General features: G+C 48.3%; 2 protein-coding genes across 6 annotated transcripts in view; both read left to right on the top strand.

The window, feature by feature from the left end:
• Positions 1-22807, top strand: cep43 (centrosomal protein 43). 5 transcript variants are annotated; one of them, XR_013771638.1, is made up of 22 exons: positions 1-135; positions 2992-3045; positions 3115-3169; positions 3330-3418; positions 4150-4287; positions 4357-4383; positions 10545-10601; positions 10684-10754; positions 11450-11499; positions 11975-12036; positions 12173-12250; positions 12773-12814; positions 14912-15108; positions 15909-15965; positions 16819-16899; positions 17370-17432; positions 20121-20230; positions 20609-20668; positions 20744-20777; positions 20850-20937; positions 21022-21991; positions 22026-22806. XR_013771638.1 is itself a non-coding variant. In XM_079255841.1 (21 exons), exons 1-21 carry the CDS (start codon positions 52-54, stop codon positions 21100-21102), a joined length of 1578 nt encoding a protein of 525 aa, XP_079111967.1. In that variant the 5' UTR covers positions 1-51; the 3' UTR covers positions 21103-22806. The 5 variants fall into 5 exon arrangements, 4 of the variants coding, with proteins under 4 accessions (XP_079111967.1, XP_079111968.1, XP_079111969.1 ...); XM_079255841.1 differs by having other exon boundaries at positions 21022-22806; XM_079255842.1 differs by lacking the exon at positions 12773-12814 and having other exon boundaries at positions 21022-22807.
• Positions 22705-25791, top strand: part of ccr6a (chemokine (C-C motif) receptor 6a) — a 9105-nt gene continuing 6018 nt past the window's right edge. Inside the window, exon 1 of the mRNA XM_079255848.1 lies at positions 22705-22827. The gene's annotated coding sequence lies outside the window, so the exon portion shown is untranslated. The remainder of the gene's footprint in view (positions 22828-25791) is intronic.

Consider the following 25791-nt stretch of genomic DNA (forward strand, 5'->3'; position numbering starts at 1 on the left):
TTTGGTCCTGGCAGCACCGGTTAGCTCACATTAGCTTAGCTTCTGGTAACCATGTCGGCGGCGGAAGACGACACGGAGTTGCGGGACCTGCTGATCCAGAACCTGGAGAACAGCGGAGTTCTCAACAAGCTGAAGGTTTGTGGCCCGAACCGAACGCAGAACCCTGGTTCGGTTCCGTTAGATGGGTTCATGTTAGCTTCCTGGTTAGCAATGCTAAGCTACTGAATGCTAACTAATGGGGAAGTTCCTGTCAGAGGTTTAGTTTCTCTCACCGGGAGATAACTGAGTTAACTAGTCTGTGGTTAGTTACTGGTTAATGCTGGGCTCATGTTTACCAGTACAGGAAGCAAATTAGACAATAAAAACAGAAGATGAGATCAGTGTCCAGCAGAATGTTGTGTCTTAAAGACTGCAAATGCTAAAATGAGGAATAAAAACAGATCAAATGCTAAAATGAGGAATAAAAACAGAACAAATGCTGAAATGAAGAATAAAAACTGAAGATTTGCTGCGTTTCCAGCAGAATGTTGTGTCAGATCCAGGCTTGGTTCTGAGGACGATGTAACCGGATAACAGGTGTTTTTATTAATGACGTGTCATGATTAGGACTTAAAACATGGAATCCACCAAAATGTTGTGTTTTAAAGACTGCAAATGCTAAAATGAAGAATAAATACAGAATAATGTCTAAATAAACTAACATGCCATTAAATAACACACAGATCCTCTTAGATCTCTTTACCCACCCATCCCTCCTCTTTCTCCTGCTAACTGAAGGTTACAGAGGACAGCAGTCTAAGCAGGGAAACTCAGACCTCCCACGGATGAACTGGGGAGAGATATAATCCCTCCAGCGTGTCCTGGGTCTTCCCCGGGGGTCTCTTTCCAGAGGGACGTGCCTGCAACACCTCACCAGGGAGGTCCAGGAGGCATCCTGACCAGATGCCCCATCCACCTCATTGGTTCCTTTTGGGGGGGAGGACCAGCGGCTATCTCTATTGGCCCTTTTCCAGTAGTATCCGCTTGTCTCAACTTAACTTGCCTCAACTCGGTGTGAAGGGTTTTCCACTCTACTTTTGTACCTGTTAACCGGTATTTTTTTGTAACTCCTCAGCCCAGGTTCTAAGCGAGCTGAGTCGGGTTGTATGTGACGTCACCAGACTGCATGCCACTATTGGTCAGGGTCGCGGCCAATCAGAGGTCAGGGAGTGACAATACTGGAAAAGCGACTCCAAGTTGTTTACATTACATGACAAGTAATGGCGCAACGAAAGTCTGTTCCGTGGTCCAACACTGAGGTGGAGACGTTTCTTTGGTTGCTGAGGAAAGGATACAGTAGGAACCAGATGGAGCGACACGACATGAAAAAGTCTGTCAAGAACTTTCCGACTCAATGTCTACGGCTAGCAACAGAGTTTTCAGCTGTGTCGTGAGAAGCTGGAAAAGCTCCACAGTGACTATCGGCAGGTCAAGGACCACAATGGTTGGAGTGGATGAAACAGGCGAGACTGGAAGTAGTTCCAACAGATGGAGACGATTTATGGTCAGCGACCGGCGAGCCACAGACCAAGTAGCAGATTGGCTCTTGGTCCTGTGTTGGTATAGAGCTTGTCGTGCACAACACTGACGTCACAGCGATTTCACACAAATCATTTTAGACCTGGAACTAAATTATAATGGAGAAGAAACAGAACCAAGCTGAGACAAGTTGAGTTGAGACGAGCTGATACTGATGGAAAAGAGGCATAAGGGAGAGCCCGGCCACCCTGCAGAGGAAACTCATTTCAGCCGCCTGTACACGAGATCTTGTTCTTTCGGTCACGACCCACAGCTCATGACCATAGTTGAGGGTAGGAACGTAGATCAACTGGTAAATCGAGATCTTCGCCTTCTGACTCAGCTCCTTCTTCACCACGACAGACTGGTGCAGAGTCCGCATTACTGCAGACGCCGCACCGATCCGTCTGTCGATCTCACGCTTGTTCCATCCTCCACAAGAAGCCAGAACTTTCTTCTTGTTCTTGAGGCTCCGAGAAGAAAATGACGTCATTTTGTTCTCGCGGACGTGTTTGAAGACAGTTCTTGACACATCGGGCTGAAGAACTTTTTTCTTGCGGGGCTCCGAGAAGTATCGTGTGATTGGTCGGACATGTGAGGTGGGCGTGGTTAACACGGAGAAAGCAGGAAGCGGAGTTGCTGCTTCTGTGTTTTTACTGTTGCAGATAAAACGGATTGTTTTGATAAAACAGCTGATCGAGGTGGTGAGAAAGTACCAACATTTTTTTCAACCTCACATTAAAACACACAGAGGCAACCGCGTGCACGACCCGCCCTGCCGCGTGCACGACCCGCCCTGCCGCGTGCACGACCCACCCTGCCGCGTGCACAACCCCGAGGTCCTTGAACGCCTCCTCTTGGGGCGGGACCTCGTTCCCAAACTGGAGCGAACACGCCCCTCTTCTCTGGCTGAGGACCACGGTTTGGATTTGGAGGTTCTGATCCTCATCACAGCTGCTTCACATTTGGCCGGAGATCACGACCCGACGGCGCCAACAGAACCACATCATCTGCAGAAACCCGATCCTGAGACCACCGAACCGGATCCCTTCAACACCTCGGCTGCACCGAGAAGTTCTGTCCATAAAAGTTATGAACAGACTCGTGATGAAGGTCAGAGTCACAGAACCAAGTTTTAATCTATTGACGGATCAGAAGTCCGGGTGTCCTGGAACGGCGAGTTCTGTCCTCCTGAACCTCCTCATGGTTCACTGGACCCCACATCCAGTCATCAGACCTGAGCGTCCAGTTACGGTTGTAATCGACTGTTTGTGTTCGCCAGTCCAGAAATCTTGTTGCCATGACGACTCATGATGAAGCATGCCATCTTTAGACAAACAAATGTTCCGAGGTTCTGATTGGTTCCCGGCAGACGGTGAAGAGAACGCAGCGCTGATGAAGCTGAGGTGATGAGACATGATTTGTGTCCTGCAGGCAGAGATGAGGGCAGCTGTGTTTCTGGCCATGGAGGACCAGGACCGACTGGAGGTGAGTCTCCTTCCCGTCCTCTCCCACATTTCACATCGTAGTCCGACTAAAAGTCTCTGTCGTCCTCAGAACAAAACTCCTCTTGTCAACGAGAACCTGAGGAAATGTCTCCACACCAAAGACGGTGAGTTTGTCTCCGTCTCCCGTCCTGGAGAAGCTGTATGTCCCACTCGCCACCACAGGGTAGCGCCGCCGCCCTGCTCCGGGGTCACAGCTCAGCTGCTTAAGCCGAGACAGACTCCACCTGTTCAACCTGAACCTGAACCAGTTCTGTGTCTCCGCAGGCCGACTGGTGGCCAGTCTGATCCTGGACTTCCTGCAGGTCTTTAACCTGGACTTCAGCCTGGCCGTGTTCCAGCCGGAGACCAACTCGGTGAGTTCCTGACGGTTCTGGAGAGAGAATGTTCCAGAACGTCAGCGAGGCGATGGCGAGGAGAGGCGGTCGCTTTCATGCAGAACTTTATTCAACAAGGGTTTCACCGCAGCAGATGATTCTATTCTGTCAACTTTATTGATCCCAGAGGAGCAGTTTAAAGGCAGAGTGGAGCAGAAGGAAGAGAAACACACACACACCTTTTCTCTTCGTGTGTGTGTGTGTGTGTGTGTGTGTGTGTGTGTGTGTGTGTGTGTGTGTGTGTGTGTGTGTGGAGTGAACAGGCTGCCGTCAGGAGGAAAGTGTGTGAAACGGTGTGTTTTCTGAGCTGGTAAAATTGAGAGTCTGAGTTCATGTTGGATCATGAAGAGACGTGATGTGACCACAGTCTAACTCAGAGCTCCCTCTCTGTGGGAGACACACACACACACACACACACACACACACACGCACACACACATATACACACATACATACACACACACACGCTCGTCTGAATATTGTCCAGGTCACCTGACCTCTGACACTGTGATGACGGCTGTGGTGCGTTCAGGGACTCGAGAAGCCACATGTTGAACTTTAGAGAAACTGGACCAGAAGATCCAGAATCTTCTCTTGGTTCACGTTCAGGTTCCTTTAATCAGAACCAGAACGGGTCATGTTTTCCAAACCGGGTTGGAGTGCTACAAACATCTTCCGGATGCGTTCAGAAACATCTGGTTTTTCCGCAGCTGAACGGCCTGGACGGCCGGGACCTGGTCTCCAGAGAACTGGGTCTGAACGAGTCGGATCTGAACCAGAACTCTCCGCTACTGCTGGAGCTCGTCAGGAGAGGAAGGCGGCGAGACAAGCGGCCTGATGATGCTGAGGTGAGTCGCGCGCTGAGGTTCTGAGTAGGACACGGTACCGGGATCTGATGCGTCTGTTTGTGTCTGCAGGACCACAGAGGTGGACACGTTCCGAAGGTGAGTCTTCTTCACCTTCATCTTCTTCTCTGCTTTGTTCCATCAACACAAGTTTTTTATTTTTACCCCGTCAGCGTCTCAGCAGACAGAACAGCAATCTGACCGCCGTATTGTTGCCAGACAGATCTGCAGACTCGTCATGTATATGTCGTCATATTCTCAATATTTTTATTCTGATTATTTTAAGCTGCTAAAATCACAGCATTCACAAAACAATAGAAACTCCTACAGAACTGCTCTAAGAAAGTGGAATATTGACGATATGCTAAATAAATAAATTCATTCATTCATTTTCTGAACTGCTTATTCCAATTCAGGGTCGCGGGGAAGCTGGAGCCTATCCCAGCTGGCTTTGGGCGACAGGCAGGGTACACCCTGGACAGCTCACCAGTCCATCGCAGGGCTGAATAAATAAATAAAATAAGAATCACAATACCGACCGTTATCAAACACAGCTGCAGATAATCATCAGCAACATTCAGCAGGAAGCAGATGGGAAGATGAGCGCTTTGTGGGCGGGAACAGGGTGAACACGTGTGAGTGTTCACCCTGTGATCATGTAATCAAAGATCAGGTGCTTGGCGGGGGGCGCGACCACGACCCGAGGCGTAGGGGAGGACCCTGAGGCCCCCAGGGCCTGAAACAAGCAACAACCTCCAGTGGTTAAAAGCTTATGTAGAAGTGCATAAAACTGCAGTTCCCCCTTCATCCACTAGGGGCTGCAAAACAGAGCAAATCCCCATAGACTCCCATGTTAAAAAGACCAACTTCACAGTAGAAATAAACAAGTTTACAACAGAAATAAACATGTCCCTCCTAAGCCCTACCATCCCCAACACCCCCCCCCCCCCCCCCCCCCCCACCCCCACCCCCACCCCTCCCTCCCATTCCACACCCCCCCCCTCCCATTCAACCCTCCCTCTCCCTCTCAATCCCCCCCCCCCCAGCGACAGCTGGCGCCGGAGGACTGCAGGCCCCAGACCTGAACTCTCCACATTCACACACACACACACACACACACACTTATGCAGCCAACCAGAGACCCTGCCGGCCCCCTCATGCGGCCCAGACATCGCCCAGGACAGAGGGTCCCCCGCAGCGCCCTGTCCCCAACCCCCAGGCCAGCACCAAGCCCGCCCCCTGTACCCCAAGTGCTACCCACGAAGAGGGGGCATATGAAGACCCCTGCCCCCCCACCCGCCCGCCTCTGTAGTGTGTGCATGGGTTGTAGTGCAAGTAAAAAAAAAGGGGTGGCCATGGGGTGGTGGGACCAGCTGCTGCCAGACAGCCAGACCCCCCCCCCCCCCCCCCCCCAAGCATTCCTTTGTTTTTGTGAGTGTCTGTGTGTGAGTTAAGTGTGTGTGCTGCTTGTGTAAATGTAATAGTGTCTAAGTTGTGAGTAAAATTGAGGGGAGAAATGGGACCCCAATGGGACCACCTCACCGGGACTGCCCCAGGGCAGAAGGGCAAGTCCCACCCCGCCAGGCGTTGCAGGAGGCAGCACCCCAGTCGTCCCCCCATCCCCGGCGGCCCAGCGCCAGCACTCCACGGGCCGGAGAGTCCCCGGTTCCCACCCAGACATCTCCCTCCCATGCCCCCCCCCCCCCCCCCCCCCCCCCCCCCCCCGTCCACCCGCTCCTCTGCTGCCAACCCCCCTCCTCCTACACCATCCCCCCTCCCCCAACCCCCTCCTACGCCCCCCTCCCTCTACCAACCCGCACCAAACCCCATCCCTCTACGGACACATCACAATCCCCAGGGAACCCGCCAGGTACCATAGCAGCGCGACCCGGACGGTATGCTCCAGGCGACCAAGGCCCCCCAGGCCAGGCCTCCCCATCCCGGAGGGAGGGAGCCCCGAAACCTGGGGGCCCCCGGCCCCCCACGCAGCCTGCACAACAGCAACCCGGCCACCCAGCCCAGGCCGACCCCCGACCGCCCCGAACTCCCGGCCACCCCCCGGCCCGCCCCCAAGCGACCCCAGCCTCCGGGCCACCAGAGCTCCAAGCCGGCCAGGCGAGCAGCCCCCAAAGCAATGACCCGCCCAGACCCCTGGTCCGAGAGCCGCCCCGAGGACCCAAAGCCCCCCAATCCACCCAATCCACCCCCCAGGGCCGCCAAGGTCCCAGCCCCCAGTCCTACTAAGTGATGTGATTAATTAGCAGGGTCCAGGGAGAGCGAGCATTGGCCGATTCATTTTTGATGGAAGCAGATGTGATCTCGAGACTTCTGTGTTCCAACAGGAGATTTTTGTAGTGATTAATGGTTAGACTTCTTTTGGACTTCCAGTCTAATAGGATAGTTTTTTTTGCTATACATAGGGCCACAAGGATAGTGTGTGTGTTGTTGGAGTCCATGTTGATGTCATTAAGGTCTCCCAGTAAGCAAAGCTTGGGGCATGCAGGAATGTTGCATCTGAGCCATGTTGATAATTCCCCACAAACCTTATTCCAAAACTTTTGAACAGGTGGACAGAGCCATAGAGTATGTAAATAATTATCAACTGCGTTACATGTGCACTGTGTGCAGATCTCTGAGTGATTTAGACCCATTTTGAACATTCTTTGTCCTGTGTAATGTGTTCTATGAAGAATTTTGTATTGGATGAGTTGTAGATTTGAACTGTCTGTCATATTAAAAGCATTTAGACATATTTACAGCCAAGAAGGTTGACTGAGACTGATAGATAGGTCTGCCTCCTATTTGGAAGTTGGCAAGGAATTTAAATTATCCATTTTTGACATCGACCTGTATATTTTTGAAAGTAACTTTGGGCTACAAAGTTCCATAAATTCTGCTACTGTGGGAGGAAGTTCCAAGTCTATTTGATGAAGGGGGAATTTTGTAAGTATAATGGATTTGAGTTGCTGATATTCTAGAAATCTGCTACTATTAATTCCATATTGTGATGATAGAGTGTCAAAAGATAAAATTCTTCTGTTATGGATAATATGCTCTAAATAATTAATTCCTTTATTAATCCATTGTTTAAAGTTGATCATATTTTTGTTTAACAGAATGTCAGGGTTGTTCCAGATAGGTGTGAGTTCACATGGGATTATTGATGAATTGTTTTTTTTAAGAAATTCCCACCAAGCTGTCAGAGAGGTGCTAATGTTGACGCTTTTGAAGCACTTTAACTTTTTTACACTGAAGCTGAAGAATGGAAGTTTAGAGATTTCCACATTGTCACAGAATGTTTGTTCTAAGTCTATCCATGGTTCATCTAATGAACTCGGTTTAAGCCATTTTAAGATATATTGCAGCCTATTTGCTAAGAAATAATGTTGAAAGTTAGGCAAGTCTAAGCCTCCCTGATCTTTAGGTTTTTGTAATGTTTTTAAACTAATCCGGGGTGGTTTATTCTTCCAGAGAAATTGGGAAGTGTATGATTCTAGTGATTTGAACCAGGTGGAGGGAGGTTTCATAGGAATCATGGAGAACAGGTAGTTGATTTTGGGTAGAACCATCATTTTTATTGTAGCAACTCTCCCCATACGTGAAATGGGGAGTGACTTCCAGCGAGTAAGATCATCTTCTATTGTCTTAAGAAGGTTAGTGTAATTACATTTTATCAGTTCTGAGAGCCTGGGGGGAATATTTATGCCTAAGTATCTAATGTTATCTGATTGTAAATTAGCGCTGGATGGATTTCGAAACCTGCAGTTAATTGGTAGGACTGTGCTCTTAGACCAATTAATAGAGTAGTCAGATAGTGATGAGAATTTATTAATTAGTGAGATTGTTTCAGATAATGATATTTGTGAGTTTTGGAGGAATAGTAAAATATCATCGGCATAAAGGCTTATTTTATGAATTATATTTTTGGACTGGATGCCCTTTATAATTTGATTCTGTCGAATTGCAGCAGCTAGTGGTTCAATAAATACAGCAAAAAGGGAGGGAGAGAGTGGACAACCTTGTCTGGTGCCCCTTTGAAGATGAAAACTTGGAGAGGTTTGATTGTTCGTCCTGACTCTCGCATTAGGGGAGCTGTATAAGATTTTGATCCAGTCAAGAAAGGAAGGTCCAAAGCCAAATCTATTTAAAGTAGCTAGTAAGAATTTACAATTCACTCTATCAAAAGCCTTCTCTGCATCCAGATAAACTATTGTTGTTTCCAGGTTATTGATGGTAGAGTAATCTATTATATTGATTAGCCTGCGCATGTTAACAGAGGAATATCTGCCTTTTATAAAGCCTGTTTGATCAGGGTGTATAATGAGTGGAGTTACTTTCTCTAACCTTGCAGCTAAAGCTTTGCAGATTATTTTAAGGTCTGCATTTATCAGTGATATGGGTCTGTAGTTACATGGAAGTGTGGAGTCTTTGCCTGGTTTTAACAGTACAATGATGCTGGCAGAATTCATGTTTTGGGGTAAGTAGCCATTTTCCTTTATTTGTGTCTCCATTTTGAAAAACGTAGGGGCCAGTATTTTCCAGAATACTTGATAGAACTCTGCTGGGAAGCCATCCGGTCCTGGGGCTTTTTTGACATGGCATATGTTTGAGGGCTTCATGTAGCTCCTCGGCTGTAAGGGGGGAATCTAAGGCTGTAACCTGTTCCTGCTGTAGTCCTGGGAGGTCTATATTATTTAGAAACTGATTTATGTCATTATCTGATGGATCTAATTGGGATGTATACAGATTTTTAGAGAAGTCTCTAAAAATGCTATTTATTGTGTCTGGGTCATGTATGATATTACCTGCTGGATCTTTAACAGATGAAATAGTTGCTCTTTTTTTGTTTGTTTTTAGTTGACTGGCTAAAAATTTTTCAGATTTGTTGCTGTGTTCAAACCTCTAAGTGTAACCTTTGCACCAGAAACTCCGTTCTTTCATTGATTATTTTGTTTATAGGAGAATTATAGGTCAGGTTTATCGACAGAGTGTTGCACCGGTTTTTAGCCGGTTAACAACGTGACTTAGCTTAAGCCCGCTAACCTCCATTAGCTACTTAGCTCCCATTAGCTCACGGTTAGCTCAGTTAGATCTTAGCCACAGGCAGGTCAGAGTTTGACAGCTGTCAATCATCCACCATGACGCTCACAGCCCCCCTCTCAGCTCCGCCTCTTTGCCCATATTTGTATTTTCCGGGTGAGACGACACGCATGCCCCTGCCAAGATGGTGATGGTAGGAACCGCCCACCGAGCTTCAATTCAGCTCTTCAGAGACCTACGGGTGACGTCACGGAGGATTTGCCATTTGCCTTTTTGGGGGGGGGTTGTGTATTTTTATTTCACGTAAAGCGCTAGATCGACAGACGGATCGGTGCGGCTTCTGCAGTAATGCGGACTCTGCGCCGGTCTGTCGTGGTGAAGAAGGAGCTGAGCCAGAAGGTGAAGCTCTCGATTTACCAGTCGATCTACGTTCCTACCCTCACCTATGGTCATGAGCTGTGGGTCGTGACCGAAAGAACGAGATCTCGTATACAGGCGGCTGAAATGAGTTTCCTCCGCAGGGTGGCCGGGCTCTCCCTTAGAGATAGGGTGAGGAGCTCGGTCATCCGGGAGGGGCTCAGAGTAGAGCCGCTGCTCCTTCGCATCGAGAGGAACCAGTTGAGGTGGCTCGGGCATCTGGTCAGGATGCCTCCTGGACGCCTCCCTGGTGAGGTGTTCCAGGCACGTCCCTCTGGGAGGAGACCCCGGGGAAGACCCAGGACACGCTGGAGGGATTACATCTCTCGGCTTGCCTGGGAACGCCTCGGGATCCCCCCCGCAGAGTTGGCAAATGTGGCTGGGGAGAGGGAAGTCTGGGCTTCCCTGCTTAGGCTGCTGCCCCCGCGACCCGACCCCGGATAAGCGGCAGAAGATGGATGGATGGATGGAAAAAATCCACATTCTGAGGTGTTTCTGCCAGCTCAGATCAGCCTCAACCCACATTCTGCTTCACACCTGACGTGTGTGTGTGTGTGTGTGTGTGGAAGAGCGTGGGTTTCCTGTTGATCTGGTCGTGTTCTGATTTCAGGACCTTTCTGAGACCAGATGTAGAAACGGTGTGTTTTGTCCAGTTTTTCTAACTTTTCCGTAATTTCTAACTCAACACTGGTTCGTCCTTTCAGGTCGGAGCTTCTGAAAGTTACTAATTCTTCATCCGGTTTCTGACGTTTAGATGTCGCCTTTCTCAGCCCATCCTCCGACTCTGTCTCCTTTTCATGCAGGAAGTGTCTCAGAAACAGATCGGACTCGCCCGCAAGACGTTTGATGTCTACGACAAGGTGAGTGAGACGTCTGCTGACATCATGCAGCCAGGTAACAAGTCTGACCAATCACAGAGGAGAGTTTAATCTCCACCTGCAGGACCAGAGCGGCTCGGTGAGAGGAGAAGATCTGAAGAACGTCTTCGGAGATTTGTTTCCGACATTAAACAGGTAAGAAAAACACGAAGACAGAGTTTATTTCAGAATCTAAAAGATCCGACGGACTGCAGCTCAGATGATCGTTGACTCGCGGAGAAATCTGCTGGTTCTGGTTACAAACGAGTCCGAGTCCAGTCCACGTCCAGATCGAGTCCAATCTGAGTCCGAGTCCAGTCCGAGTCCAGTCCGAGTCCAGTCCGAGTCCAGATCAAGTCCAGATCAAGTCCAGTCCAGGTCTGATTCCAGACTGATTCCAGACCGAGTCCAGTCCGAGTTCAGTCAGAGTCCAGTCCAAGTTCAGTCCGGGTCCAGTCCGAGTTCAGTCCGAGTCCAGACCGGGTCCAGTCCGAGTTCAGTCCGAATCCAGACCGGGTCCAGTTCGAGTTCAGTCCGAGTTAAGTCCGGGTCCAGACCAAGTCCAGTCTAAGTCCAGTCTGAGTCCGAGTCCAGTCCGAGTCCAGATCAAGTCCAGTCCAGGTCTGATTCCAGACCGATTCCAGACCGAGTCCAGTTACTTTGTGATGTCTTTAAGAAGGTTTTCTGACCTCTTGTGTCACAAAACGTCGGGAAGTTTGTTGTGTTGACTGTAAAGAACAATTTCAGTTTTTAAAGTAAAACGCTCCAAAACATCCAACATGGCGACGAAACGGGAAAAATGGGCTGAAGGGATAAAAAAAGTCCTGAAAATGAAATGTTTATTTCTGCAGGAAGATGTTGGAGAGCTTCATTGCTGATGAAATACGAGCCACAGACAGACGTAAGTCCTCCTGTCCTGCAGCTCACCTGCAGGTTTACCTGTCTGCAGGTTTACCTGTCTGCAGGTTCACCTGTCTGCAGGTTCACCTGTCTGCAGGTTCACCTGTCTGCAGGTTTACCTGTCTGCAAGTTCACCTGTCTGCAGGTTTACCTGTCTGCAAGTTCACCTGTCTGCAGGTTCACCTGTCTGCAGGTTCACCTGTCTGCAAGTTCACCTGTCTGCAGGTTCACCTGTCTGCAGGTTCACCTGTCTGCAAGTTCACCTGTCTGCAGGTTCACCTGTCTGCAAGTTCACCTGTCTGCAGGTTCACCTGTCTGCAGGTTCACCTGTCTGCAGGTTCACCTGTCTGCAGGTTTACCTGTCTGCAGGTTCACCTGTCTGCAAGTTCACCTGTCTGCAGGTTCACCTGTCTGCAGGTTTACCTGTCTGCAGGTTCACCTGCGACTCTGACCGCCTGTCTCCTGTTTGTCCGCAGCGGTGGACTTCCAGACCTTCCTGGAGACGTACCGACGTCTCTTCTGGCAGTGTAGATCCGTGGTGAGTCCTGCTTGACGGGATGAGGTCTCCTGATGAAACTAATATGGATTCTCCTTCCTGGTTCTCTGATGAACACGGGCGGTTCTGGTTCCGGTCCAGATGTGATGCTGCTGAGTGAAACCTGTTCTGTGTGCAGGTGGTTCAGAACTTCGATGTGAGCGGACCTCAGCACCAGTTTCCTGAAGACAAACTCGCCTCTCCACCGGTCAGCAAGGTGCGTTCAAGTCCCGATGTGGTCCAGACCAGTTTGGATCAGTCCACCAGATCAGCTGATGTTCTGCCACATTTACAGCAGCTGGTTTCTGTCTGACCCGCCTGGTCCGGTCCCAGTTCCAGGTCCAGATCTGCTCCGGACCCAGTTCCAGTCCAGATCTGGTCCAGGTCCCAGTTCCAGATCCAGAGCTGGTCCGGACCCAGTTCCAGATCCAGAGCTGGTCCGGACCCAGTTCCAGATCCAGAGCTGGTCCGGACCCAGTTCCAGATCCAGAGCTGGTCCGGACTCAGTTCCAGGTCCAGATCTGGTCCAGCCCCAGTTCCTGGTCCAGATCCGGTACGGCCCCAGTTCCTGGTCCAGTTCCAGGTCCAGATCTGGTCTGGCCCCATTTCCAAGTCTAGATGTGGTCCAGGTCTGACCTGAGATCAGTTCCAGTCCGGATGTGATCCAGGTCTGACCTGAGATCAGTTCCAGGTCCAGATCTGGTCCAGGTCTGACGGTTTGTGTCCATGTCCTGCACAGATTCCCAGATATAAAGGCCAGAAGAGTCAGACAGCGGCGAAGGTAACAGAACAGAACCAGAACCTTCATGCTAACACTCACCATCACAATGATCATCAGCAGTTCACTAACCGAGACCTTCAGATCTGCTTCCATCTGGTCTCTGGTCTCGCTCCTCTACCAGATCTCATCCAGACACAGGTCTGTTGAAACTGGTTCTGGACTGGAAAAGTCAACATTCTGCCTTGTTTGTACACAAAGTTCCCGGAACGTTAGCAGAAGTGGTCCGCAGAGACCAGGAACTCTTCGGGTTGTCTGTCTGGTCTCTTCCAGGTTTGTTCCCGGTAACTTTTTAAGGGAACTAACATTTGATGCTGCGAATACCTGACCAATCAGAAAGGTTTCGCTCTGTAAGCCCGTCCCAGAGGGGTACTGGTGTTCCAGTACCTCCTGGTACCGAGTTCGGTTCCTGGTTCCTGTGAGATGAGCAGATTTGAACCAAAGCTGAGACACAGGACCCGCTGCAGGCTGTTAGAGGAGACTGAGACCAGACACCGATAACCTGTTACCATGACAACCTGATTCATTCCTCACAGACTGACTGTGAAAAGATCATAGACAGTATATAAAAGATGGGCGGAGCCTCCGTGACGTCACCCGTAGGTTTTCCCAAGAGCTGAATTGAAGCTCGGTGGGCAGTTCCTACCATCACCATCTTGGCAGAGGCATGGCGTGTCGTCTCGCCCGGAAAATACAAATATGGGCAAAGAGGTGGAGCTGAGAGGGGGGCTGTGAGCGTCATGGTGGATGATTGACATTGAGTGAACTCCGAGCTTTCTGTAGCTAAGAGCTAACTGAGCTAACCCGGAGATAACAGGAGCTAACTGGCTAACGGAGGTAAGCGGGCTAAAGCTAAGTTACGTTGTGCCATCCATCTTCTGCCACTTATCCGGGGTCGGGTCGCGGGGGCAGCAGCCTAAGCAAGGAAGCCCAGACTTCCCTCTCCCCAGCCACATTTGCCAGCTCTGCGGGGGGATCCCGAGGTGTACCCAGGCCAGCTGAAAGATATAATCCCTCCAGCGTGTCCTGGGTCTTCCCCGGGGTCTCCTCCCAGAGGGACTTGCCTAGAACACCTCACCAGGGAGGTCCAGGAGGCATCCTGACCAGATGCCCGAGCCACCTCAACTGCTTCCTCTCGATGCGGAGTAGCAGCAGCTCTACTCTGATCTCCTCCCGGATGACCGAGCTCTTCACCCTATCTCTAAGGCTTCAAACTCGGCCGCAAATCGCTCAAGTGAGAGTACCGTTGTTAACCGGCTAAAAACCGCGGTGTTTCTACGTTCTTGAAGCGGGAGATAGGGTACCTGTCAATCAATATGACACGCCCCTAAATATGCCGAATTTCGTGATTAAATTACTTTTAAACGGGTGAGTTAGAAAAAAATTCACTCCCCCCACAGTTGTCATGAAGGTAAACCTGACCTATTAAACCTAAAATGGATTTTTGAACCAGGCTGTAAACATGTTTATTTCTGCTGTAAACATGTTTATTCCTGCTGTAAACATGTTTACTTCTGCTGTGAAGTTGGTCTTTTTAACATGGGAGTCTATGGGGATTTGCGCTGTTTTGCAGCCCCTAGTGGATGAAGGGGGAACTGCAGTTTCATACACTTCTGCATCGGCTTCACTTTTAACCACCGGAAGCTCCGTCCATCTTTCATATATGAGTCCATATTCTATGGAAAAGACAGAAGGAGCCCTGACAGGAAGTGACGTCATGGCTCCACTCTGCTGCGATTGGCCACCTCGGTCAGGTCGGGGCGGAGCAGGAAAAAAATCGGAGCGCAGTCCGACTGTGAGGAAGAAAAACTTTTCCACCTGAACGTCACATGATCCACTAACACACCTGTCCACGTTCAGAGGGGTTTCATCTGATTCCCGGTCCGGTTTGATCCGATCAGAACCAAAAATCCCGTCCGAACGGAGGAATTCTCAGATCAAAGCTGCTCGGATCGTAACGTCCGACATTTTTATCTGCAGGTCTGGAAACGATTCTGGAAGAAAAAGATAAAAAACGAAGCAGCAGCTTTAATCTGAGAACTGATTGATTAACAAGGTGATTGATCAGCTGATCAGCTCTGAACCCATGCTGTCGTTCAGGACTCGGATCGAGCGTCCTCACTGGGGAAAGACGACCTTCAGCAGCAGACGTCCAACAACAGAACCTCGTCTTCCGCTGTGAGGAAGGATCACCTGGACTTGGACCTAGACCTGGACCTGGACCTGGAGGCGGACCCCGACGAGGGAGACTCCTTCTTTGATGACCCGCTGCCCAAACCGCAGAAGACCTACGGCTGGTGAGGACCCTGGTTCTGTAACCGGACCTGATCCGCTGCTGATGCCAGAAATTATTCCTCATTTCAATAAACAAAAAAACCTTCTGAAGATAACGACTAAAATGCACAAAGTAAAATAAAAATAATGGAAATTATTTCATGAAATGAAGCAGAATTAAATTAAAACAGAAAATATTTTAAAAATCAAAATTCAATTAAAACATTAAAACCATTTTCAGAAAATTCAGTGCAAATTTATGTAAAATATAATTCTGTTTTATTATAAAATAATTCAAGCAATTTATTGTATTATCATCATAGTAATGTCATTTCAATCATGAATTGCTTTAAAATATTACATTAAATGTCATTAGAATAAAAATGTAAAATAATATACATATAAATTATATATAAATTTGATATAAAAATATATCATATGATATAATATAATATATAAAATTATATATCATATAATTTTGCTTTTCAAGAAATAAGATATTTTTCTAAATTCCTGTAAAACTATATAATTTCTTTTTATGTGTTAAATTAATAAATTTCTGAATACATAAAATGTTGAAGAAATAAAAATCTGTAAAATCTTTTGAAGTTTGTCCGAAGTACGCGTAAAGTTTTACAATGGAAGAAGTATCTGAGTTTAGGGACTGCAGTTAAAGTGGACGTGTTCCATCTCTGGTCCTCGACCCGTGGTTCTGTTTCCGATTCCTCCCCAAACCGTGGTTCCGTCTCCGGTGTGTCCCCCAGTGGACGGGAGTGGTCCTGAATGTTGTCTCTGCTGTTTTCTGTCTCTGCTGCGTCTGAAGTCAGAACTCTCCGATGGGAGAACAGGCCGGCGCCGAGGGGACGGACGTTCCTGAGGTGTGAGTATCCGCTGGTCGGAAGACGCTCACGTGTCCCTCCATCACACGGAGGACAGCATGAGACACGCAGCTTTGGTCTCCTGACATGTCCTCTAAAGGCAGAGAAAAACTGCTTTCTGAGTTCCCGTCCTGTGGTTTTACCTGTCCACATCCTCCACACCTGTCCTGTCCACGTCCTCCACACCTGTCCTGTCCATATCATCCACACCTGTCCTGTCCACATCATCCACACCTGTCCTGTCCATATCATCCACACCTGTCCTGTCCACATCATCCACACCTGTCCTGTCCTCATCCTTCACACCTGTCCTGTCCTCGTCCTCCACACCTGTCCTGTCCACGTCCTCCACACCTGTCCTGTCCACATCATCCACACCTGTCCTGTCCTCGTCCTTCACACCTGTCCTGTCCTCGTCCTTCACACCTGTCCTGTCCTCGTCCTCCACACCTGTCCTCGTCCTTCACACCTGTCCTGTCCTCGTCCTCCACACCTGTCCTGTCCACATCATCCACACCTGTCCTGTCCTGGTCCTTCACACTTGTCCACGTCCTCCACACCTGTCCTGTCCTCATCCTTCACACCTGTCCTGTCCACGTCCTCCACACCTGTCCTGTCCACGTCCTCCACACCTGTCCTGTCCTCATCCTTCACACCTGTCCTGTCCTCGTCCTCCACACCTGTCCTCGTCCTTCACACCTGTCCTGTCCTCGTCCTCCACACCTGTCCTGTCCACATCATCCACACCTGTCCTGTCCTGGTCCTTCACACTTGTCCACGTCCTCCACACCTGTCCTGTCCTCGTCCTCGACACCTGTCCTGTCCTTTCCTTTCCCCCGTCCTCCCGTCGTCCAGCTGCAGAGCGGTCCAGCTGAGTGAGGACGGTGTCTCTGGACCGGTCGTGTCCTCCATGAGACGATGCAGAAGTCTGAGCGAGTGAGTCTCTTCCTGTCAGGTGTGGTCATGACGTCATCATCAGCAGCCCGTCTGCATGTCGATCAGCTGAAAATGTGATCCTGGTCATGTGACCCTCTGTGTTGAAACTGACGTTTGAAGAGGAAGTCGATCAATACATCATCATCGTAGGATTTATAGATCCGATCCTCCTCTCTGATTGGATCATTGATGCATCAGCTGATCCTGCATGTTGTGAGATTTCTGTGTGTCTGCAACACACACACACACACACACACACACACACACACGTCCCAGCATGCATCGGGTCACTTTAAGCTCTGCCGTCGGCTCCGTGATGTTTAGGTGAAGGTGGGTCGATGGGATGAGACAGTCCAGGAGCCATCAGGTCTGGTTCTGATGGTTCTGAAGGTTCTGTTTAGAGCCGCTGATGTCCTACTGACTCCGTGTCCTCTCTTCCTCTTCCTCCTCTTCCTCCTCTCTGCTGTCAGCCTCTCTGTCTTGGCTGCTGCTGATGATCCTGGTTCTGATCCCGGTCTCAGCTCTGGGTCCAGGTGAGCCGCAGCTGCTTCAGCCACACAGACAACAAACACACACATCAGATTTCATCTTCCAGAACCGTAGAGGAGATTAATTGAAAAATACTTTATTGATCCCCAAAGGAAAATTCAATATTGTATATAATTAATTTTAAGAGGTCTTGTTCCGGAGGCTGATGGCTGTCACTTGGTTCAGCTGGTTGTGTTTTTTTAGGCACTGGAACAAGGCAGGAGGTTTTCCACAGCACTGGGACTCTACTTTGTCTCAGACTGGTGTTGAAAAGGTGCTGGAGAATCGGACATAGTTGTTTTGAGCAGGTCTTGAGAACTCTGGGACTGACACCATCTGGACCTGCAGCCTTGTTCTGGTTCAGTTTCTCAAGTTGCTTCTTAACCTGATTGCAGGAGACAAACAAGGTGGAGGTCTCAGGATGTCCTGATGTGGAGGGAGATGAAGCTGTGTTCTGGTCCATGACTGAGCTGCAGGGTGACAGATTGGAGGCGTGACAGGAAAGCAGTGGGCTTATGGAGGGTGTGTGGTCTGTTGGGCTGGAGGTAGGGGGTGAACTGAACCTGTTGAAGAATATGTTCAGCTCATTAGCTCTGTCCAGACCTCCATCAGGCTGGTCCCCCTTTAACTTGAAGCCGGTGATCTTCTTCATTCCAGACCACACATCCCTCAGGTTATTCTGCTGGAGCTGACTTTCTAACTTCTTCCTGTAGTCCTCCTTGCACTTCTTAGTTTGTGTTTTAAGTTGTTTTTGTGTTGCCCTCAATAACTCCCTGTCTCCATCCCTGAAGGCTTTCTTTTTGATGTTCAGCAGCTTTTTCAGGTCACTGGTGATCCAGGGTTTGTTACTGGGGAAGCACCTCACTGTTCTTGTTGGGACGATGCTGTCCACACAGAAGTTTATGTAATCTGTCACACACTCAGTCATGGCGTTGATGTCGTCTCCATGAGGTTCACAGAGGACGTTCCAGTCTGTAGCCTCAAAGCCTCCTCTAAGAGCATCTTCAGCTTCAGCAGACCAGATTTTGATAGTCTTTGTGATGACTGGTTGCTGCTGAACGATGGGCTTGTAGGTGGAGGTGAGAAGAACCAGATTATGGTCAGATCTTCCTAAAGGAGGCAGGGCAGAACAACTGTATTCATTATTCATATTTGCATAAAATAAGTCCAAGATCTTATTTTCTCTGGTGGAGCAGCTGATAAACTGCTGGAATGTTGGAAGAGTTGCAGAGAGGGAGACGTTGTTGAAGTCTCTGGAGATCCCCATGAATGAGTTTTGGATGCTGTGTTTGTAGCCGAGCAACGACGGAGCTGATGACGTCACAGGCTGTGTCTGGTGCGGTACCAGGTATTATATAAACCGCTACCAGAATAACACAGGTAAACTCTCTGGGTAAATAATATGGACGGAAGCTCACAGCTAACAATTCCATGTCCCTTGTGCATATCTTCTCCTTGACAGTAACATGTCCGGGATGACACCAACGCTGGTTAACCAGCACTGCAATTCCACCACCCTTTAGCTTTCCGCTGTGTTGTCTACTGCGGTCTGCACGGACCGTTTTAAAGCCCGGTACAGACACATTACAGTCAGGGATGTGTTCATGCAGCCATGTCTCGGTGAAGCACTTAATACTGCACTCTCTGTATTCTTTCTGAGACCTTGTTAGCATCTCGGGCTCGTCCGTTTTGTTAGCTAGCGATCTAACATTACCCATGATGACGGTCGGGAGAAATGGTTTAAATCTCCATCGCTTTCTCCTCTGTCTGAAACCCACTCTGCATCCTCTTCTCTTTCTTTTCAACTCCATCAGGATTTGATGTGTTGTTTCGCTGATCATCCTGATTTCGGAGAGTTTAATCAGTTGATTAAACGATTGTAAACAAGTCTTTCGTTGTCATGGAGACTCATCATAACAAGTCTTGAAAGAGCCAATAATATGCAGAAAAGTCTCCCTTGCAGCACACCCTCCGAACCGGCATGAAATCCTCAGAAAAAGACCTAGTTTGAGGTAATATCTATGTGAGAAGAGCTTGTAGTTTTAAAAAAATCAAGATAGCAAGTCGGAGCTACTACAACTTTCTGCCATCAGACGGCGCAATCTAGAATATAACAAGATCCGGTTTCCATCAGAACTCAAAACATCTGCGTTGAACCTTCCAGATGTTGGAAGTTCGGTCCGACAGAAAGCAAAGATCCTGAAATGTAGCAATGCTCACTCCTGTCAGTTTGCAGGAGTTCATCCTGCGGGTCGCCTTAAGATTCTGGATCTAGACCGAGGTCGTGATCCGAAAGTTGTTTGTTTACCTCCAGACCCGATGTTTGTGTTCATGAACGACCAATCAGAAGACACTTCCTCCTTCTGGAACTTCCTGTTTGCAGACGCTGCTGAACGGATCAATGAGTAGAAATCACGTCGGGTCTGGTTTGATCCAGTTTCCTCAGTTTTATCGCCATGGAGATGAACACGGAGGCGGAGACTGCTGCGTCTCCGTGATCACATGACCTGAAGTGGTTCAGACTCGGATCAAATAATCCATCTGAACCAGAACATTTTGTGTTCTGGACTCGGATCTGAGCTTTGATCGGTTTTCCAGACATTTTCAGTTCTCTAGATCGATCCGATCCATGCGGAGGTTCGCTTGTTTCTGGTCTCTGATCTGTTTTAATGAGAACCGGTTCTGGTCCACAGGAAGGCGGACGCACCCGGAACCAGACGGAGTCCAGCAGGGTCCTCGTCTGAGGCCCAGAGACCAGGAGGAGGAGGAAGCAGCGCATCAGAACCGAGCCACAGCAGAAACGGTCAGTCTGACTCGGGGAACATCTGGACCGTGTCGCAGATGTGCTGCAGCGGTGTCAGACTCCCGTCCTGGTGGACCAGTACCAGGCCAGTTCCTGTCATTTCCCTCCACCAGTACACCTGGTTCTAATCAAACGGGTCCAGCGGTTCTTCTCAGACTGGTTCTGACTTCCGGGTCAGGAGTGTTGGAGCAGGGAGACAACAAAAACCCGCAGGGTACTGGTTCTGGTGGACCGGAGTCTGACATCTGTCTGATTGGTCCTCAGCCTGAGCGGTTCCTGGTCCGGACCAGGTTCAGTTCAGACGTGCTGTAGTTCTGCTCTTGTTCTTGTGGTTCTGAAATGACCCGACCCGTTTCAGCGCCTCCTTCTGTCCCGCAGGAGCTTCCAGAGACAAAGGTCTCCGAGCGCCGAGCGACCAGACGGGATCTCTGCAGCTAGGTAGGTCTGGTTCTGACGGTGTGGACCGGGTGGAACCAGCAGAACCCGTTAACGTGTGGAACTTTGCTTCCACAGACGACGACGTGGAATACGACGACGACTTTAACAGGTGAGGTCGGCGGCGAGACGTTGGCGTGTCCCGGCGTTTGTCTCGGCGTTAACGGAGCCGTTGTGCTTCCAGCCACCGGTCGGACCTGTCCAGGAGCGAGCTGAGCATCGGCGAGGAGATCGAGGAGGTTTCCATCGAGGGTCCGGACCACAGCGACAAGGTGGGGCGGCGGTTCTGAGTCTGAGCGGCTCTCAGGTCACTTTCACACCAAACTCACGTTTGTTTGTTTGTTTGTTTGTTGCAGTTTGATGAAAGCACGCAGGACCTGAGCGTCTCGCAGCTCAGTCAGACTCACGGCGCCGACTACATGGAGGACGTGGCCTGAAGCTCCCATCATGCTGCTGGTGATGAGTCATTACTCCCAGTGCAGGTCCGTCCGTCTGGTCGGCTCTGTGGGGACGTAACCGGACCTCAGAGCCAACAAAACGTTCCGTTTCTACGCGGATTTTCAGGATCTTTGTTTGGACTTTTCCTTTCCTACGTTTCCTTCTCCAAGCTTGTTCCTGCTCCAGGCGTTAGACGCAGCCCACACCCACCGCTCTGAGCTGCTTTATTTCCAGCATCTTTCCTGGACCATGAAACGCTCATTTACAGATTTACGTTTATTCTAGAAGATTCCATCCTTTTTGTCTCTAATTTATCTGCAGATAGATGAAAAAATAAACATTTTATTGAATAAAAAGCTGACTGGAGGCCGTCCAGGTGGGTTTGTTTGGAGGACGTCTGTTCGTACTGAAGGCTTTGTCGGCAGAGCGTCAGGCTGCGTACAACCTACGACTTTTCTGGTCGCACCTCCCAGACGTTCTTACACTTCGCTTACTGGTCTCTGTTGTCCTGATTTTGGCTCCTGACTCATTTTGAATCACTTTATTTGTCCCACAGGGTGATTTTAAAAGGCTCGACAGCCGCTTACAGGTCACGTAAAACAAGCTGCACAACCGATAAACAGAAAAACTTGACAGGTGTTTGTAGTAAAGTGAATTTAGCTTTCTGTGTTCACAACAAACCCGTCACCTCCAGCTGGATGTAAGGAGTTCTCCTCCTGCATTCACAAACCTACAGAGGAGGAGGAAGAGGAGGAGGAGGAAGCAAAGAGGAAATGAGAAACTAAACAGAAAAGCCCACAAAGGACAGGGAAGGTCCAGAGCGATGGTTCCCCTGAGGACCACCGTCATGGGGCCACCGTGACCGTGATCACACTGATCTCTCTGTATGTTCTGCAGGCGACAGTCACCGAGTCGCCTGCAGGTTTATTTTATAACAGCAGCTGGTTTTCTTTCTCTGTTTCTGGTTTATATGTAACCGGTTAGTTTCTGGTGCTCCTGACAGTTGTTGTCTTTGTCCTGCAGCAGACGGGCCATGAAAGAATGGCTTGTATGTGTGTTTCTCTCTCTCTCTCTACAAGGTGTTTTCTCTTCTCTCTCTGTCCCTCTTCTCTCCTCTCCGGTCCGGTTCAGCAGCACAAACTCTGTAAAACAAACATTTATGTAAATAAATAGAAAAATCCAGAATATCAGGGGTTCAATATATCTATAAATCTCCTCTCTGCAAAGGAAGTTTGTTCAGCAGAACAGCATCCAGACCATCATTCTCTCTCTCACACACACACACACACACACACACACACACAGCACTGACTAACAGACGATAGGAGGAGAGGTGGGCGGAGCCTAACATGTAAATGTAGAGTTTTTTTCTGTATTTTTTTATTGATGTTTTTATTGTTTTCATCCCTCCTTGTTGCCGACTGGATGTTTGAGTTTTTAAAGCTGCAGAATAAACAAACCTTTGATTCACCTCAGCTGCCATCAGTAAAACATGATGATGATGATGATGGGGGGGGGCTTCGGCGCTCTGATCAGCTGATGGAAACCTGCCAAGAGGAAGCTGAGAGGCTGAAGAACTTCTGCTGGAAGTCAGAGAAAGAGGAAGACTTGATGAGAGGCGTCGCAGCATCTGTCCCTGTGATCGTCAGTGTCACGTCGCTGTGAAGCAGCAGCAGCATCACCAGAACCCAGCCGGACCAGAACCAGGACCAGGACCAGAACCGGTGAGCCATCCTTCTCTCTGCTGTCAGGAAACTCATCACACTTCTTCTTCTTTCAGTTTTCACCAGAAAAACTTTTAATTTCTCAACTTTTCTGCTGCTTTGTGTCAAAACGCAGTGTTTAGTTTGTGACTCTTCCTGTCAGCTAACGGAGGATAAGATCTGCCACATGAATCAGATAACGCCGCCCGCTGCCTCCAGAGTCTCTCTTATCTGTAAAATGACGTTTTTTTCCCTCTAGATACCAGAAAACCACAGATTAATGGCAGATCGTCCTAAAAGCTTTCTGTCAGCTGCAGCAAACCACGCCGAGATGAAGAAACGTCAGAAATACTGCGATGTCTAGAAGTATTTCACCTTTTCTGCTGTTCTGCAGACGAGTCGCAGTTAAATGTTTAACACCAGTAAATCCAAAATGCAGCTTTAAACGGTGATTTCATCTGTTGAGGAGGAAAAGTTCTGCGTGATTCTACGACACATTTCAGAAACCAGTTTGTAAAATGGTGAGAAAAGTTCAGCCTCACACCGATGAGTCTGAGACGAAGGCTTTATTAGTCTGATTGTAACAAAGTGCAGCATCTTCGTCCTGCAGTTTCACAGATACACTTTATTCCGTTATGTTGTGCAATTCGCCCTGTGATATTCTACTAAAATCCCAGTTACTTTTACTGTTTTTCTGCTCTGAAAACAACTATATTTAACATTTTTGTTCATTTTAATGTTCTTCTGCTGCTGATGCAGCATTTTGTTATTTAGAGCAAATCCTATGAAAAGTACAGAACTTTTCATAGGATGACAGAAAACTACAGAAAAGTGATGCGATGCCGCTGATTTTCTCTCCAGTAAAATTCCTGCCAGTATCTGCGAAACCGATCTGATGCGATACTTTGTACAAAAGCTGAACGTGTTTAGAAAATCCTTTAGAAAGGCGACTAAGAAAAGACAAAACACTTTGTGACTCAGACTGAGAGGATCAGTCCGATACATCAGTAAATATGAAAGGTATCGCATGTTTTTCAGCACCATGAAAATATCCACGAGTCTCAGCAAATCTCATTATTTATCTGTCCATATCTGTTAAATGCTTTCCATGTTCGAGGTTATTAGGCGCCACTCGGCCTGTGTGTGAATGCTACCCAACCCAATCGCAGCCGGTTGAGTCGCACATCGCCCAGCTAAACTCATACGGCTGTTTGTCGTAGCAGCTTCTGCTTTAAACACCAGTCATTTCCTCCTGTTTATAATAAACTGTATATTTACCTCAAATCACTAAAATATCCACCGTCTAACATCAAAATAGATCCAGTTCAATTCAATTCAAGCTTTATTAAGGACACAGAATCCAGGTCCAAATAAATAGAAAAAATAAAATAAAATCATATCAAATGGAGAAAAAAAAAAATCACCAAAAGTATCAGTATTTCTGTATTGATCAGTAATAAACGACAGTTTACCGGTAAACTATGAGCGCTTGGCGTTCTGAAAAGCGCCGTTTTGTGTGTCAGGTCGCTCCATCCACTTTCTCTTCCGCTTATCGAGTTTGCTTCAGCTTCCAAACTGCTCGTCTCGGTGGTGAAGTAGCCTCTGTCTGAGTCAAACAAGCCCAAATTAGCCGACTCATGAAGCTCAACAAGCTAGCTGCTAGCCATGATCAGTTAAGGCAAGGCGGAGACCGCCACACACAACTCATCATTCATGTGAAGCTGTTGAATATTCCAGCTGAGTGTTTTATGTTTTAATGTTAAATACGGTTCCAGCTGCAGGAAGACCTTTTACGCAGAACAAAGACGGCGCGGAAACTAAATAAACCAGAAGCTTCCAGACAGCTGTGAAGCGTCCCACCAGTACATCGGGTACATGAAAGTAGCCGTAACGTCGCCAAGCAGTCTCATTCTTACAGCTGGTCTCTGCGTTTAGCTGCTGCAGGCTGGAAAGGAAGACTGAGGACCAATTCTAACCCAGCAGCAAGCAGCCGCCAAGCAGCAAGCAGGACTTTGTAGTAAAATGTACTCTGTTCACTGTTTTCATAAGAAACTGAGAGGAAGAGCAGCCTGGATGCTGCTGGAGACGGGAACTACCTTCCATCTAGCAAATGAACATTTACATGTTCAGTAAACCGGTTGATCTCATTATAAATGGGATTTAAAGGAGATGAAGACGTAAAGATCAGCGGTAAAACTTTTCCTCTACATGAAACATTTTTACCATCTGATCTAAATCCTGAAGTTAAAATACTTAAATTGGATGAAAGACTAAACATAGATGCTGAGTGAAGTTGTAAAACCCTGGTTTTATTTTCAGTGTTTGACCTTCATCCTTTAAAGCTGAAAATTCAGTCATTAATCCGGAGTCTTCGCTCTTGAACTCCTGGTTGTGAAACATTCGAACTCGGAGCTCCTCCCGACGTCTCAACGTTGCATTAAAATTTTAAAACCTAAAATTTGTACTAAGCTTGAGTCGAAGTTGTAAACAGTCTGTCTGGACCTGTTTACCATGCTGTGACATTTAAGACAGAATAAAGGAGGCGATGCTAAAGAAAAGTAAACAGCTGATGGTTCCTCGTGGCCTAATTTGCAACTTCTGCTCGGCCGATGTTTTTTTCTCACTTCTCGTATTTAAATGTCATCTGAGGTGAGACACTAACACAAACATCTGTGGCGTTTTCCTCCTTTTTTCATCCCAGAACGTCACAAAAATCCCTTTTTATGAGCCAGTTTGTCCTGACGGGACACGCAGCAGCGTCTCCAGCAGACACCCAGCTGGTCTCAGACGGACTCTGGTGGTTCTGGATCAGCTCGACGGATCCTCAAACCGTTGATGCAGATCACAAACGCTTTAATAATTCTGCAGCTGCAGAAGTGTAAGGTAGCTAAAACATAGCGGAAGTCAGTTGTTCATATCTGATTTATTATTTTTGTTTGTGTCGGTTTTAGAGGCTTTAAAACAATAAACAGGAAGCTGCATGTA

This window comes from Telmatherina bonti (genome assembly GCF_933228915.1).
Source record: "Telmatherina bonti genome assembly, chromosome: 16".
NCBI classification, from domain to species: Eukaryota; Metazoa; Chordata; class Actinopteri; order Atheriniformes; family Telmatherinidae; genus Telmatherina; species Telmatherina bonti.